This window comes from Acomys minous, assembly GCF_964271855.1.
Source record: "Acomys minous genome assembly, chromosome: 13".
NCBI classification, from domain to species: domain Eukaryota; kingdom Metazoa; phylum Chordata; class Mammalia; order Rodentia; family Muridae; genus Acomys; species Acomys minous.
In genome coordinates, this window is record NC_140495.1 from 97,011,156 (window position 1) to 97,029,211 (window position 18,056).

An 18,056-nucleotide genomic window follows, 5' to 3' on the forward strand; every position below is an offset into this window, starting at 1 on the left:
TTCTAATTCAGTGAGCGCAAAAAAATCACTGGCGACCTTTTGACTTAGTTTAGTTTAACAGTCCCCTCCCCCATCTCATAAAGAGTGTCAGGAAAGACGTATCGTCGGAAGACAGCCATGCTTTTGAAGCTATCCTGTTCTTCTTGACAAGTGTGAGTCCATCGCCACAGTGAATGGTGAGTGGAAAATAATGACGTGGCACGGGCCAGAGTAGCCAAGGATATTTTTCTGTTAATTCAAAGGTCAAGAAATATGGTGACTTTCTTTTTCTATTTTTAAATGGCAAATTTAGATGAACAAGAACCAGGAACTTTTTAAACTCTAAATGTGCCACATCGGAAAATAGTCCAGAATCCTAGGAAGTGCCCACTTACTAAAGGGTTTAGGGTATCTGCTGTCCACAGAGCGTCGGTTCCTTGGAAAACACGTGCTCCTGTGCACCTTGTGCACCATAACTCAAGTGTGGGAGGCTGTTTGTTGATAAATGCCTTAGATAAATAGGGCAAAGTAAGAATTACTGGCAAGTTTCAGTTATAGCTGCCTCTACTCTTTATAGGGAAAAGAAATCACAAGGGTGGTTATCTTGGCTCACTTTGTTTTAATACTGTGAAGTTTGAATATCATTCAAATAAGCTCGTGGGGCTTTTTGTTATTGTATCTCAATATTGTGTTGTTCTTTTTATTAAATTTTCTGAGGGAAATTTAGGCATAAAATAAACTTGACTTATATGCAAACCATAAATCTTAAGCCAGACTTTTAACAAGAGGCTGTAACCAACAACCTCCAACCATGTGAACTTAGAACAATAGCTATTTGCCTTGAACGAATGGGGAAAACTAGTCAGGTTTTGCAGAAAAATGAATTGAGAAAATGCATTGCTGCTTTTTTTTTTTTTAATGTCTCTCCTCTTCATTAAGCTTTTGGGAAACTTCCTTTCCTCACCATGACCAGACCATTATTTGCTTTCTCACTGCTGGGACAAGGAAGTGTTTTTATAGTCCATGGAGAGTGCTTAGCGTCAGGGGTTAGCTCCCTCCTTCCCTCCTGAGCAGGCTGGCAGTGCCCTGCGTCCTACAGCTCCCCTAACTCTCCGCCTGCCTCCATCCCGTATCATTGTTTTTCTTTATTCGCTTCATGGTTCTTAAGTACACTTCCATCACCAGCCTCCCCAAAACCTCCGCGCACACCGTAAGTCTCTCACCTCTGTGCCGACTAAGGCATCTGAAACGCGTGGAGTCGCTTATCTTTCTTTAGCCAGTCCCGCCCTTGCTCTAAAATTCCGCTCATCATTTCTTTCCAGAGTGTAAATTCATTCCTTCCCCCCCCCCCCACTCCATAACTTCATGTAAACAAGCAAGAGTTAGAGTTGGATTGCATTACTCATGTGTAGGGTTTTTTTTTTTAACCTAAGCAGTAATTAATTAATTACAGAATTGGCTTCTTGTGGCTAGCTGTATTCAGTCTACCCCAGTGTAGATTTTGCATGCGACAATGAGAAAATGCACTAGCCCTGAGCCACATGTCTGCTAGTTAGGACAACTAACTTTATACGGAATTAATCTCATCTGCATTGTTACATTATTAAAGTGGATAGGATGCTGTTATTTTTATTTCATCAAACTCCGCGTAACTGAACTTAACTGTGAAACCGTGAGCATTCCTCTGTAATCCGTCATGCGTTGTCATACCTGATATATAATTTGAGCCATTCCATGTGTTCGTGTTCGCTGTGTTCCAACTCATTGCAGCCAGTCCAAATGTACTGTCTTCCATAGGTCACCCTTCCCTTCACGTGGAGCTGGAAACCCCCATGGGGTTGTACTGCACACCACCCACCCCTTTCCAGCAAGATGACCATTTTAGTGATCTCTCTAGCATAGAGTCTCCCTTTAGAACCCCCAGTAGACTGAGTGACGGGCAAGTGCCTTCCCAGGGCAGTCTAGACCGTTCAGCAAGCGGGCCTCCAGTGGTCACTGCAGAAGACACTTCTATAGAAGACAGCAAACTGGACGATTCAGTAACTGTCACAGACGTGGCCGACCCGCCGGATGTAGATGAGAGCCACTTGAAGGACACATGTCTGAGTGAGTGTCCTCAGTACCATGGAAGTGTGGCCGGGGTCCTAAGCGATGGTACGCCGGCAGAGCCACTGAGACCGCAGACTAGAAAAGTAGGCGTAAGCTTTGAACAGCAGGAGGAAGGAAAACCTGGTCCTGATGAGGAGATGACGGAAGAAAAACTCAAATCCCTGTTTGAGGACATTGAACTGGAAGAAGGAGTAGAGTCTGAGGAGATGACAGAAGAAAAAGTGCAGGCTATCCTTAACCGTGTTCAGCGAGCAGAACTGGCAATGTCTTCACTTGCAGGTTGGCAGAACGAGACGTCAAGTGGAAGCCTGGAGTCCCCAGCGCAGGCTCGAAGAATAACCGGTGGGTTACTAGACCGTCTGGATGACAGGTACGGCCGCGTCTCGGGAAATACACGGGAAATAATACACGTGTGTCCTGTCACAGTTTGTTTTAAGTGGGCGCTTTTTTTTTTTTTTTAGCAGTGACTCCTTTTCTAAATGATTAACCCTGTTAGGGCATACAGCCTCTCTTAAAAGATGCACTAATGTTATAATCCCTAGAGAAAGGCGAATTTAAATTCAACTATACTTCTCAGAAGCGATGAAGAGAAACAAAGCACAGTTATCTGCATGCCACAGACCTAGCCGTTGGCTTAGTTGAGAGACTCTTCGCTGGTTTCTTACGTGAGGCTTTCTTCAAAGTTCGTAAATGACAGTCCAGATCTTTTATGAATATTCCCATTCACCTTGTTTCATAACTGCAGACATAAATGTGACAAATGCAAGATTAAAAACTTGACAAATCCTATACTCTAGCAATGATTACCAGGAGAATTCTGAAATATGGAGGTATCCCCTTTAGAAGCAGCATATTTGCAATGCAAGGCAAATGTGCATGGCTCTGCATTTAATCTCCAGTACCAAAAAAAGAAAAGAAAAGAAAAAGAAAAAAAAAGTATATGAGGCAGGTATACATTTTCCATCTTCATGAAGGAAATTCAGAGAAACAAAGAAAATGAACCTACTATACTAAGAAAAACACATTAGCCTTCCATTTTCTTTTTGTTTTGTTTTCTGGAGACAGAGTCTCTTTCTGTTGTCCTGGCTGCTCTAGAACTCACTCTGAAGACCAGGTTGATCTTGAACTCACAGAGATCCACCTGCCTTTGCCTCCTGAGTGTTGGGATTAAAAACGTGTGTCACCACACCTGACCCTATTCTTCCATCCATCTTTCTATCTTCCTTCCTTCCTTCCTTCCTTTTATTTTGTTTGTTTTTTAAGACAGGGTTTCTCTGTGTTGCCCTGGCTGTCCTGGACTCACTTTGTAGACCAGGCTGGCTTTAAACTCACAGAGATCCACCTGCCTCTGCCTCCCAGAGCACTGGGATTAAAGGCGTGCACCACACACCCAGTTCCCAGTCCATTTTTTTAATATATAGGCTTTTACCCAGAAATATATGATAGCCATTGAAGTATGGGTACAGTCGTTGTCGCTATGCCTTCTGTGTGCTAGCTGTGCTCTAGAAAGTAAGTCTAGAGCCCCTGGGCAGGGGACACACCCCAGCAATGTAAGAGAGGCACTCTGGGACCTAAGATTAATTTCTAAGTTCTAAGAAGGTGGTTTTCATCATCTTTACAATACTCCTTCCCTCAAGCAGGTTTGTAGACCGAACAAGAAATAGCATGTTCTCTCCCAGATGCCTGAGACAGACAATAGCCTCTAGCAACAGGAGACTTTAGTTTACTTCCTCGCACATCAAACTAAAATATACCTTCACTCCAAAGGGCATCTGGGGATGAACCTCCACTGGAAGCAAAACACAGAATATTATTTCCTAACCACATATTTCCATTTTGCTGGTCAACTTTTTGCTCCAATTACAACTCCAAAATAGAGACTTGGCAGAGATCATGAAACTTTTTTTTTTTTTTTTTTGTGAAATGAAGGCATCAATAGCCTGTCTCTGTAAGCTACCAAAGTGGCTCCTGCAGAGGGGACAAAGCACATTAGCATCGATCTCCCTGTCCCGAGAGATGACAGAGTTTATAGCTGCTCGTCAGGAAACAGATATCAGTCTAGGAAATCTGCTCGTCACCATTAAACTGCAAATCTCTTGTTTAATGTAGGCCCTGCCCTTGAATATACAGAAAATGCATCGAGTCTTCCTGGTCTCGGTTTAAGAAAATAATAGTGACCTCCAGGGATCTTATACGGTGATGCTCCTGGTCTGAGCATCAGGAGGAAGAGAAGGGAGATCAGCAGTAAGAAGGAGGACTTACATGCTGTGTTGTACGGTCTTCACAATAGTAGATTTTCCTACTACACATAGAGTAAGCACACATTTATGCCTGCAGTGCCACTTTAACACAAAAGATGGTGGGTTAACTGATGCCCTTTTCCTGTCAATAAACACGATAGTAAAGATGATGTGCAGACAAGTGGTTCATGTTGAAACTAGTAAAAAAATAAGTAAATAAATAAATAAATAAAAGTCATCCGAAAAGACAAGACTTAACCATACTTAAGGCACGGAGTCCCCACAGTGAACAGAAGTCATGCTGGTCAGTAAGGGTTAGTGGAGGGAGCAGAAAAAGGAGGTTCACTAAAAGTTTCATGGTTGAGGAAGCATGGCAAGCTTCTGCACAGATGAAAACCTACAAAGAATCCAAGTTTGGGATTCACTGGTGACACAATAATGTTTCATCCTAGCCTTCCCTTTTTTAAATTAGCAAGGTTGGAACTGGGTGTCCATCAACATTTTTTTTAAAGGTGTAAAATTTAGCTGTGAACAATTTTTTAAGGTTTATTTCATGAGTGCTCTGCCTGCATGTATGCCTGCACACCAGCAGAGGGCATCAAATCCATTAGAGATGGTTGGAAGCCATCATATGGTTGCTGGGACTTGAACTCAGAACCTCTAGAATAGGAGAACAGCCAGGGCTCTTAACCAATGAAATCACCTCTCCAGCTCTAACATTTTTTTTTCTTAAAGTGACAGTTTACAAAACCATTTTGGAGGCTGGGGTGTTCAGGATGCCTGGAGCCTGGGTACACCTAACTGGCCCTCACCTTTAAATCTACTCACTAATTTTTTTTTCATGCCTGTTTTACATGGGCACTGAAAAACCACCTTCTGAAGCCATCTGCAGCCACACCTTGCCATTATAAATTTGCTACTGTTGGCTGGGTATGGTGGCGCACGCCTTTAATCCCAGCTCTTGGGAGGCAGAGGAAGGTGGATCTCTGTGAGTTCGAGCCCAGCCTAGTCTATAAAAAGAGTCCAGGACAGCCAGGGCTACACAGAGAAACCCTGTCTCGAAAAAACAAAATAAAAAATAAAATAAAATAAATTGTATACTGTTTCTTTTACAGCTCTGACCAAGCTCGAGATCCCATTACTTCATATCTCAAAGGAGAACCTGGGAAATTTGAAGCAAACGGAAGCCACGCGGACGTCGCCCCAGAAGCAAAGGCAAAGTCCTACTTCCCAGAATCCCAGAATGATATAGGAAAACAGAGCTTTAAGGAGAATCTGAAACCAAAAATACACGGATCTGGCCGCACCGAGGAACCAGCGTCGCCCCTCGCAGCCTATCAGAAATCTCTGGAAGAAACCAGCAAGCTTGTCCTAGAAGACGCACCTAAACCCTGTGTGCCTGCCAGCATGAAAAAGATGGCAAGGACTTCTGCTGATGGCAAAGCCAGGCTCAACCTTCACGAAGAAGAGGGGTCCAGCGGGTCGGAGCCTAAGGTACGTGCGTACGTCATTTACGCAGCCAGCATGCTCTCGTTATCGCGAACACCCATGCTCCGCTACTTTTCTTTAGTCCTGTAGCATTGGGTGCGAGGTTCCTCGTGATTTCTAAATGCTAAGTGGCCGCTAACGAAAGCCCTGGGGAGGATGTGCACCATGGGTTAGCACCTGCAGTCCTCAAGGGCATAAAATATCTCCCACCATTGACAAGGACGAAGCGAAGTAAAGAGGCATTAAAGTAACTAGTTTTTCTTGGCCCACTACTAATTCCGCCTGTGACTCAGGTTCCCTGACTGCAAACCCAGCCTTTGTTCTTAGCGGAGAAGGAAGGTAACTTTTGCACTTTCTGGAGCTTCCATGGAGTTTGAAGCCTGCAGTGTTCAACCCACCTACGCGTACTATTTTGTATGGTCTAACTTCTCAAAAGCATTTGAAATTTTGAAAAAAAAAATACAACTTCCAGGATAAAGAGACTCAACGGCAGGCAGAAGTTTGTACTCAGAAACATGCTTTTTAATATCTCAGTAGATGATGGTGATAGGACCATTGTTTTGCTGTTTATACTGATATATTCTTCTAATAGTTACTACCTAATAGATTTTTTTCTTTTGTTTTATGATTTTTTTTTTAGCTGGTAAAATATTTTTCAGATGAAATTATCTCCCAGCGATGAAAGAAAATTAAAACGAGTTGTATCTGCTTTTTGACATAGGGGCTCACCATATAGACCAGGCTGGCCTCAAACTCAGAGAGCTGCCCGTCTATTTGGTGCTGGGGTTAAAGTGTGCGCTGCCACACCCAACTTTCCTTTTTTTTTTTTAAGTGTTGTCCTCATCTCTCTGCATCTTCCTCTCAACTATGCAGCGCACACTGTCTTTGACATGCAAGCTCTAGCTGCCTGCCCTGAGACATACCTACTTCCCTTAAGGCCAGCATTAGGAGAAGAAACGGTGGTTTACAAAACAGTGCTTCGAGTTCACAAAAAAACACCCAGGCACTTAGAAGCTGAGCACTCTCAATCAATAAATCTTATACCTGTCCTTCCCTGTTTATGCCCTTTCGGTCATTTTTCTGGAGTGTTAGGGAAAGTGAAAGGAAATGCAATTTCAATTGATCATCACTCACACAAATGATTATTGTCAATAAGTAAGTATTGAAATTATTCTTTCTCTGTTTTTTTTTTTCTTTGAAGCTCGAGGATTCATTTACCCCTTGGTTTTTTTTTGGGGGGGGGGTTGTCTTGGTTTTTGTTGTTTTGTTTTGTTTTGTTTTCACTTCTTTCTCAGCAAGTGTGGCTTTCAATATTGACTTTTGCCTTTGACTTGTCTCTCAGTATATTTCAACAGGTTGAGTTTGGGTGGAATCTTGTCCTTTAAAATGCCAAATAGCTAAGTATGTTCCCATTAAGACAAATCTTAAAAAAAAAAAAAAAAGACAAGCAGTAACACAGTGACATTTTTACCTAAGGAAAGTTTATCCTGGGGAAGGAAAAAAACTATTTGAAACCAATATAGACACACTCTGGTTTTATGTAGATGGGTATGTAGCTGTGGGTCACCGGAGAGCCACTTGGATGTGGATGTGTGAAAGAAATAGTGACAAGCCTGAGCAGAACTCAGCAAGGTTCACCAGCAGTGGAAACCACTACTCACTGAGCCATCCAATGCATAAAAAACTCCCTGTCCATGAAAGTCCGAGTATGGTCAAAGCCTCTAGGGGATGCGAGTCTGACCTCACAGGAAATCCCAAGATGCCCCTTACCATGTCTTCAATGGCCCAGCCTAAGTATAGTAGCAACCAACAAGGCCACCTGATGTCTGCTTCAGACAACAGACCCCTTTTTGTCCCCTGAAAAAGCAGGTCAAAAGTCCGGGTGCAGCGTTTACGCGGATGACCGCCTGCTGTTACAAGGTAAAGCCCTGTTCTTTCCCCCTCCTCCTGAAGTGAGAATGCTGCGGGAAAGAAATCCCACACTGTTCTCCCAGAGTTTGGCCCTTTACCAGTTTCTGGAGAAGTCTCTTAAAGGAAGCCTGCGGTTCTTCCCTGCTCTCTCCCTTCTCCTAAGGCAAAGCAGATGGAGTCTCGGGGAGAGAGGGGACACTGAAATCTGACCCCACCAGCCACTTCTGTGTGTGAGGGCTTCTCTGGGCGTCTTGCAAGGGTTCGCCTGTCTGACTGGCACGTGGGCCCTTTTGTTAGTGCTTGCTTTAACCCGTGTCTTGCTTCTGCCAGTTTACAATCCGTGTATGAATAATTCAGGTTTCCCCTTCGGCCTCCTGTAGTTGGTTAGTCCTGGAATCACTCTGGGTAAAGTCTGTGACTATGAACGCGAAGTTTTCGTGACTATGAATTCCTCTTAACCTCTGCCTACCTTTCTAATATGTTCTTTAAATCGTTTTTCCCTGTCCTTTTGTGGAATTTGAAAGCACACAACCGGGAACATGCTTTTTAAGTTCTGTTCCTTGCACAGACGACAGCTGCTATTGACGTGGGGCGGGCCATGCTCCCCAACGGAACTTCATATAAACCTGAGATTAACATCACTCTTAACACTTGACCTCCTTGCCAGTGGGCTGTGGATAAACACATGTCCTCGTGTGTTACCTACTGAGCTACCATTTCACACTCATTTTACCTAATGCCTACTCCCATAGAGATGTTTCTAGTCATTCCCCTCTGCTCCCTCACACACATGCTCAATTTTTACAGTGCAGCCATATCTTTTTCTAATGGTGTTAACTTCATAGTTCCTAGCTCCCTGACTGGTTCATTTGGATCACTGCAATTAAATATCATGGTGAAGAATATTTGCTGAATAACAGTATTTTCTTGTTTGAATGATAACCTATTGGGTACTCAGACTCCTGAATTAATTGCAGAATTACCTTGTCTCTCTGTCTCTGTCTGTCTCAAGTCCTGAGGAGTAAACTACTATGTCTTACACATGCAAGCTCTCTACCGCTGACTGAGATGTGTCTCAAATACACACACAAGATCTTGATCTCAATCTCTCTCTCTCTCTCCTTCTCGCTCCCCTTCCCTCCCCTCCCTCCTTAAATTTTGAGACAGGGTCTCATTAAGTTGCCCAGGCTGGCCTTGAACTTACGATCCTATAGTCCCAGCAATGCTCTGTCTTATACTGTCATTTTATTCTAAGTCTTTACAAAAGTCCTCGAGTGTTCACAGGTCTTCATCCCCCCCACCTCCCACTCATTGGCATGAGCTCTTACTGAACACTGTGTTTTGATGATAATCCTCTGAAACACAAGTGCCAGGGTCAACCTCAAAAGTAGCTTTTGATAAAGTTAACAAAGTGAACCAAACTTTCATAAAAACCACACATACCTCTTTCTGTAGAGAGCAAGTGTAACACTGCCTAAACTTCAGGATCATACATTCAAGTCACACAAAGGCAGGTTTAAAGCTAGTTTAAACAGGACTTCAAAAACCTCATCAACCCACTAATATTTAATTTTTAAAGCCAAGAAGGTTCTATTATTAACAGAGTATACTTACTTTATTCTTTTTTTTTTTTTTTTTTTTTTCTTTCTGAGACAGGGTTTCTCTGTGTAGTTTTGGCTGTCTTAAAACTTGTTCTATAGACCACGCTGGTCCCAAACTCTCAGAGATCTGCTTGCCTCCAGAGTGCTGGGATTAAGGCATATGCCACCAGCACCTGGCTAAATACCTTATTCTTTAACTGTGCACACAGTCACCACATACATGCACATGCGTGTACAGATATACACAAGCACACAGAGGCATACCTAGTCATACCTACACACACATACATTCATGAACATTAAGAGACATATCCACTCACATACACACACAGAGAGATACAAAAGCAGTCTAAATCTTGCTCAAACATTTTCTTCCACTCAATTTTCATGATGCTATTCCTTAGGGAGGAAAAAATAAGTAAATATAATTCTTTCTTTATTTCCCTTCTCAGAATGTCTTTTGTTTTCAATGTGATGGTAAAATTATACTAAACAATGCATTTATCAGGACTTGAGAAACAGTGAGAGTGGTTCAAGCTCAGAGGAGGAGCGGAGGGTCACTACCCGAGTCATTCGACGGCGTGTGATTATAAAGGTACTGGCAGGGAGACGTTGATGGCGTGCTGCTGTGTCTAGAATCCTTCAGTGTGCTTTGCAAGGTGCAGCATGTTTGATAACTAGCCGGTGCTCTCTCTTTGCACACTTGAAAGCGTGTAAAATAACTATCCAAAAGAAAGCTATGTTGTGTGTTAGTGTGTGATCTGCACAGGCCTGTTGGACACGCAGTGGCTATGAGTCTGTCTGAGAACTCGGCATTTGCATCCTGCCTCTCTCAGAAAACAAGGATTTGGTCTTGGTGACAAGGTTGTTTATAGTGAACACAGGGCTCAATCAGTGCCCCAGAATCTAATGAAAACAGGGAAATACCAGAAGCTCCTGTTGACTTGACTTGAAAATGAAAGCCATTTCCTCACTATCAAGCAGTGACTGAGTTACCTTAAGTCCACAGCCTGGCATGGATATGTGAAAGAAGGGAGGAAACGTAAAAAGGCTGTCACGTCTGCTCAAATACAACTTTTCAAAGATTGTAAAAAAAAACATTCAAGATTAAGTGATTTCTACATTTTGAACTAGTCCCCATCTCAACAAGGAGCAAGCACCTGAGGTGCTGTCCAAACCGTCAGCCACTGCCCTGGAGATCCTAACTGGCAAGCTGACTTAGTGTATATAGTCTCGTTGCTCACTCCCAGGAATGATAGATAATTAAAGGGAAGAAACATCTAGAGAAGAGACATTGAGCGCACCACTGGGCACCCTGCTTTCCATGTTTGATGTGTGGCAGCCTTCTGTTGCTTCACCCCAGTATTTTACGGCAACTGCCCCTTCTTCTAAGGGGTGGCTGAGCTCTACTAAAAACACAGTTATGCAGATACCACAAAGCCAGAGGGAGGGAATTAAAGAGGTCCCCCAAAGAAACAGCCACACCGATGAGCCAATGAAGAGCCTTCCTTTTGGTCCCTTAATCTTCTACACGTGCATCAGCAAGTCCACCTCTAAAGTAGCTTTCTTAGAGTGGGCGATGTGTGTGTTGGAGCATAGCATACGGATAATGGCATGCAACACATGCATGTATTTTAAGAGCCTGTGTTTAAAACCATAAAACAAACCAGAAGGCCATAGGCTTTGTGAGACATGAATCTATATTCTACCCAAATGCCACCTCCTTGAAGTTTGGCTCACGTTAGAGAGAGTGAAACAGTAGAGCTTCACTCTCTTGTCTTGTAGCTAGGGAGAGCATCATCCTAAGAGATGCTTTGGGAAACTCCCTTTGCCACGACGGACGGAGCAAAAGCTAAATAGCCCTAATTGTTACAGGACGTTATAGCACAACACAGTCAACAAATGTAGAATGTATTCTGGTTATTATTTTTCCGTTGGGACTGGAGAGGCCGATGAGAAGAAGCTCACTTCCGTTGCTTTTCTCTGTAGCCATGTGAGGGTGTCCAGCAGAGTCCAGGGACGGTGGTAGTATGTGGCAGACATTACATAAGAATCGTCACTGTCAAAACCATTAAGGGACAGTACTCTGACCTGACACAGAAACCATTGCACTACCCAGATGTCCGGAGGGATGCTCGGAAGCGAACCAACTTATTTTAAAATCGCGCAGCTAGACAGCACCAGCTCTGGGAACAGAACTTAGTCCTTGGCTCAGCAGTGAAGGGCGTTTCCCTCGGAAGACATACAGGAGGCTCTTTTGCTACACTAAGGCGGACATTTGACCAGTCAGACTTCCCCTGTGACATAGAAGAGGGCAGCATGATGCTGCAGGGCTGGGAATCTGACTTGCTTCCCAGGAACCGAGCAAGGCAGGACCACACTGGCCTATTTCACTGCCGGGATACAGGAAGCTCCCAGGCCCTCATGTCAGCACTGCAAGCCATTTGCCTGGTAGCTTTGGCTGGTAAGCGCCTCCACAAAGAAGTGCTGCATTCAGGAACCCGTGCCAGAGTATAAGCAGCTCCACTTGTATAGCCAGTCAGTTAACGGTATGATTTAATGATGAGTCTCTTCATGTCCATGTGTGGACCCTTTCCTTTTTAAATGAAGTTTGATCTGTGTGTTCATTTATTTGTATATAGTCTCAAATGCCTACAGGGGCTTAAATTGCTGGTTTCTATGAGTGTATTTGCTTAGCGCAAATGCAGTGACTATAAAGGTTTAAAAAAAAAATCTCTAACCAATACACAGCCAAACTACTAAGATTGGTTAATATATAAACTATACGATGCAAATATATTGTTTTAATTTTCAACACTTTTGCTGGATTGTAAAGAACTTATGCATATGTTTCCCCACAAGCAAGGAAATTATGTCTATCACTTCTGCTTCACCAATTTCAGATATGCCTATACATACGTCGTACATACCGTAATTTTCAGACTATAAGACGCACCTGACCATAAGACGCACCCAGTTTTTAGATCAGTAAAACAAGAAAAACAGTAAAAACAGCAACCAGACCATAAGGTGCACCATAATTCCACCCCCCCACACACACACATACACACACTTTTGGGGGGGAAAGTACGTCATATGGTCCAAAAAATACGGTACACACATGCACACACATCTATGCATAACAGGTCTCTCAGAGTAGATGTGTTCAGGTGCCTGTTGCTGTGATGAAACCCCGTGACCAAAAGTGACTTGGGAAGGAAAGGGTTCATTTGTTTTACACTTCCAGGTCACAGTCCATAACTGAAGGAAGTCAGGCCAGAAACCTGTTGTCAGGAGCTGATGCAGAGGTCATGGAGGAATGCTTCATACTGGCTTGCTTATCCTGCTTTCCTATAGAAGCCAGCACCACCAGCCCAGGGTGGCACCGCCCACACTACACTGGGCCCTCCCACACCAAGCAGTAATTAAGAAAATGCTCTACAGCCTGATCTCATGGGAGCAAATTCCCAATTGAGGTTCCCTCCTCTCTGATGACTATAGCTTGTGCCCAGTTGACATAAAACTAAGCAGCACAACATACATACAATGCACACCAGACAAATTATTGCTTTTTTGCATATATATATATATATATATATATATATATATATATATATATATAACACATCCATTCTGGTTTGGGAAGTTCACATTTTATCAGGTCCATCAAAGCAAACCAACACACCTTATATTATCATTCCTTCCTCATATTCAGAGACATCTAGGAAAGAAAAGAAACAGTGTAGTGCAAAAGGAAGTCCTGTCAGGATGTCCTTAAAGTGACCGCTAGAGATGAAGTCCCCCAAAATACATGTGCCATGATGTCTCTTTGAAGTGGGGGAAGGGTGCCAGAAATACTCTTGTCAGCAAGACTTAGTCGAGAGGGGATTTTGTTTATGTAAAAAAAAAAAATACGTAGTCTTCATGAACTTTCAAAGCTAATTAGCAGTTGTTCTTGCTCTCATCAAAGGGGGTCCCAGAGACCTGTCCTTAAGAGCATTTAAACTCTAACATAATTGACAGAGCGATAAAGAAGCATAGATTTTTTTTTTTAAAGACCTATTCCATCCATCTTTACTGGCCTTCCAGTAGCATCTACACCGATAGTGCAGTGAGGCGCTACATAATTAGGCAGTTTGTTTTGGTCTTAAGGAGAAGCCATCTGCATCTTTGTCTTGCCTTTTGAGTGTTTTCAGTAATGAGACAGAGAAAGTGCTTACCTTCCAGAACAGTGCAAGAAGCACCATGGCTTGTTACTCATAAGTAGGGCTTTAATTGTTCTGAAGGGGTCAGTCTAAGTCAATAATACACGTGTACGTATCCTTTGCACTTACACTCACACCTACTTGTACTTCCCCTGCTCCTTTCCAAGGTTCTTTAAACCATTTAGACATGTGCATCTTCCCACAGAAGGGATTACTCAGAGCACAGTAAATGGATTTCTGCCTTGCTGGAGTCTCTGAGGGCCTCCCCTTGGGTACCACTCAGAGAGCTAGGTACTCAGAAAACTTGCCTCGGAAATTCTTTATTCATTCATGCTTTAACCACAGGGGGGTGGAGTTGGGGGAGGAGGGCTTCCATTACGTTTCACTAGTACTTTTACTGTCTCTACACCTTTATCTTTTAAATAAAATGGCACTCCTGCCAAATATGTGAAATGAACCATAGGAAATAGGAATAGCTCCCACAGTTAACACTTGCTGCAGATTTCAAAGTGTTGGAACGTATGCCTTCTCCATTCTGCCAGTGTCCTTTCCTCTCTCCACTGGGTCAAGTGAAACTACACAGAGGCGGGGCTGAGAATAAGCTCAGAGGTGCACCAGGCACCTTTAATCCCAGCACTCGGGGAGGCAAAGGCAGGCAGATCTCTGTGAGTTCGAGGCCAGCCTAGTCTACACAACAAGTCCAGGACAGCTAAAGCTACACAGAGAAACCTTGTCTCAAAAAAAAAAACAAACAAACAAACCAAGAATGAGCTGAGAAGACCTTTGGCAGTCCCCACTGTAACTTAGAGAGAAGTTACTGATGGAAGAATCTATCAAAAACTGCAAGATGATTTTTCTATCTCTACTCCATTGGCCGACGGTAGTGCGGATGGGAGGAAACCACATCAGTTATTCTCACATGTGATCTATGAAAATCTCAGTCTCCCCGTCTCCTGACACCCCGCAAATGAGACTTTCTCTACCCTGAACTCTTTCCATATTTTTTTTAAAGTGCATTGTCCTTAGTGCATGATTTCTTTCTTTCTTTCTTTCTTTCTTTCTTTCTTTCTTTCTTTCTTTTCTTTCTTTCTCTTTAACTTATTTACCTTTATTGTATGTGCGATTGGTGTTTAGGCTGCATGTACATCTATTTGAGAGTGTCAGATTTGAGTGCATGATTTTTTTTTTAAGTGTCTCTTCCCAACTCAGAAACTATCTTTACAGACAGTTGGGAGCTGCCATGTGGGTGCTGGGATTTGAACCCAGGTCCTCGAGAAGAGCAGGCAGTGCCTTTAGCCACTGAGCCATCTTTCCAGCCCAAGTGCATGATTTTTTTTTAAAGTGTCTCCTCCCAACTCATCAACTATCTTTAATCAAAATAGATACAGTGGGACACTGGTGATGAAGTGCTCCGTTTGAATGAGTTTGTCTAGTCTTACCACTAATCCTTGGCTAGTATTTGTCTCAACAAATGAAGCCTCTTGACTTAGCCGTGGGTAACTGCATCTTAAAATTATAGTTTTCTTAGACTCTGTTGCCAACCATCATACATGCCCTAATACATGCTTGAAGGATAAGACTAAAAAAGCTTATCACCCAGCCAAGAAGTCTTCTCTTTTCCTGGAGAAGGAAGCAGTTTTGTGAGTTCTTTGCAGCCTTGGAGCATGTGTGGCGCCCTGTGTGGTGTGCTGTGCCCCTGGATCCGTACCCACCCATGCCCTCCCCTCTCATGTCACTCATCTCTATCCCACATCCTTTAGGGGGAGGAAGCCAAAACCATCCCTGGTGAATCTGTCACAGAAGAGCAATTTACTGATGAAGAAGGCACCCTCATCACCAGAAAAGTAATCGCCATTGAGACTTCATCCTTCTCCCAGAGCTTAAATGCCCTGCATGAGAAACACCATTGTGTGCTGTAGGGTTATAGCTTGCCCCACCCCACCCCCAACACAGAACAGTCCCCACCTCTCTCTCTGTTGCTTCCAACAGATCACTCGGAAAGTAATAAGGCGGATTGGTCCACGAGAGAGAAAGCAGGATGAAGTGGTAATGTAGAGTGGTTGCCAAGGAGAAAGCAGAGGGTAGACTTTCTTGTGATCCACCCTGGGAAGCCCTGCTAACAGAGCGGCTGCTGCAGCGTGGATGCTTCGAGTGTTGTCTTGGCTGCTTCTGCCATAGGCATTGTATGGGGTCCAACCGCTTGCTGCATACCATACCTGAGTGTTACATACTTACTATTGCCAGAATGCTCACAGAGATAAAAGTTCATTTATTAGGGACGAAGTGTACCAACTGGAAGGAGAAAGATGAGGTAGAACCCTTGACCCTTGGCCACAACAGCCTCCTTGAGAGGGTCCACAATGGGCCTTCAGCTGGGCGCCAGTCTAGGTCCCTGAGGGTGGACAATATTAGGGTGGCGGAGAGTTTGGGTCATAATCTTCACATCGGGTCTATGTGGTTGCCCTGCCCATCGTGCACTATAGGAAAATCTAAACTCTATGGTCATGCCGTGCTTTGTGCTGCCCCATGTCCAACACGCTACTATAGAACCCAACTTGCAACTCTGAATGTTATTTGCCAAATGAACCCTTTTCTGCCAAAGAAGACATCTCCCATAATTCTTTGCCATTTTCCAAATCCTCACTGTGTTTAAAGATAGAAAGTTAACTATTAAGTATCACATTTATATACAAAAAAAAAAAAAAAAACAAGCTGAAAACTTCTGAGGGCCAGGGGAGAAAGGAAGCAAGGCCTCCCTGTAGGACTGGGTGCTGTCTTTGACCAGGACGGAGAGGAGACGGTGTCCATAAACTAAGTAAGGAGAAGCAGTCTGGCCATCCATCCCATTTACTCCTGCCTCAGTGCTTATTTGGGAAGTCCCCGTCATCCTACAACAGACTAGTTACGGTTCTGCTGCCTTATAAAAACCATCCATTATGATTAACCGGTATCTTTAACCAGCTGGGATCCGGGTGTCTTGTGAGTGTGGGCAACGATTCCTTCTACCTTATGTTGGGAGACACAGGATGGCTGCTGTGTGAGATCGTTAACCCTTCGTGTTGTGCAGTCTCACCGTGCTGCTAGTTACCTTGAAAGTGCTGTCGCATGCCGTGGCCTTGGAGAGCTGGTGTGTGCAGCAGCTCACGTGTTGGCTCAGTGCTCTCGCCAACTTCTCCTTTCTAACCCAGCCTCCAGGCACCAGTGTGGGAAGCTGCTTTCAAACTCCTCTACTGCAAACACATAATGTGTGCTCTCCTTTAGCAGGGAGAAGGCTACAAAGTGAAGACGAAGAAAGAAATCCGGACCGTGGAGAAGAAGACCCACTAGTGACAGTGACGTCAGTCCAGGTGGGAAGTGTGCACATGTCAGTGGCAAGACTTAAAGTCTTGAGAATTTTCCAGATTCCCTGAATAAGTCAGTTCCCATAGTCCTTTCCCTTTCTTTACTGAATCCTCATTGGAAAAAATGTGATATGAAATCATTCTGCTCTTTTCCTTTATATGAATGCAGATGTATATGTGTATATATATACATGTGTGTATCTACACATGTATATGTATCTACACACACACATTTGCACGTTAAACTTTAACTTAAGTTGGGCCTATAAACATTCTCCATATCTATGGCGTCTGCAGAAAGCATATGTAACCATGATTTGAGTCTACGACTCTGTCACCATGAGGCTCCCTGTGACAGGCAGCAGCCATATACAGTCATTGTTGGAAGATTAGGCTCTCTTACACACACACGCACGCACGCACACACACGCGCACACACACAGAGGGAAAGGTGCTCTGGAAACAGGATTTGCTACGTGTCCCAAAGTGTTTCTTTGTGGCTAATTCTCACAGCCTCTTCTCTTGGATTGATGCCATTAACATCCCTGGCTACCATAAAGAACAGGCCCTAAAAGGTTAAGAAAGTTGCCCACAGTCACATAAAAGTGGCCAAACTGGGAAATAAACCCTAACAAACTACCTCCAAGAATGCTCATCTTTGTGGTTCACTGTAAACCTGACCTGGCAGTGATGGAAGGGTCCCCCCCCAAAAACCTGTGGGGACTCTGGTCTTTGCCCTAAAGCCAATAGGAAATGCTCTGATGTGCTAGACAGCAGCTCCACCACTGAGCTCATGTGCACGGCCTGGGGAGGGGTTGGGGGAGAGGGAATAAGTTCTTACCATATTTTTCGGACTATAAGACACACCTGACTGTAAGACTCAGTTTTTAGATCAGTAAACACCAAAAACAGTAAAAACAGCAATCAGGCCATAAAGCACACCCTAATTCCCTCCCCCCCCCCCCCCAGTTTGAGGGAGGGGAATGCATCTTATGGTCTAAAAAATACAGTACTTTATAGTCCAGGCTAACCTAAACCTTGCAGTAAGTAGCATAAACCGCTAAGTCCTAAGGTTACTGGCTCAGTGGTAGACTACTTACCCAGCATGCATAAGGCTCTGGCCTGGGTTCGATCCTCAGACGCAAGCCCACTTACTCACATACCCTTCCCCGAAAGCTGAGA

At 43.8% G+C, this 18,056-nt stretch overlaps 1 protein-coding gene across 18 annotated transcripts in view; it reads left to right on the top strand.

The window, feature by feature from the left end:
- The window catches only part of ANK3 (ankyrin 3), a 590,040-nt gene that overhangs the window by 564,864 nt on the left and 7,120 nt on the right, over positions 1 to 18,056 (top strand). For 6 of the 18 annotated variants that reach the window (XM_084753972.1, XM_084753956.1, XM_084753957.1 and 3 more), the window contains 3 exons: positions 1,777 to 2,458; positions 5,444 to 5,822; positions 16,795 to 16,880. In XM_084753972.1, coding sequence (XP_084610098.1) covers positions 1,777 to 2,458; positions 5,444 to 5,822; positions 16,795 to 16,860 — 1,127 coding nt within the window. In that variant the 3' untranslated portion in view covers positions 16,861 to 16,880. Of the gene's footprint in view, positions 1 to 1,776; positions 2,459 to 5,443; positions 5,823 to 7,685; positions 7,737 to 9,836; positions 9,924 to 15,293; positions 15,378 to 15,522; positions 15,580 to 16,794; positions 16,881 to 18,056 lie in introns of all 18 variants that reach the window. The other 12 variants (XM_084753959.1, XM_084753960.1, XM_084753965.1 and 9 more) reach the window with 3 other exon arrangements.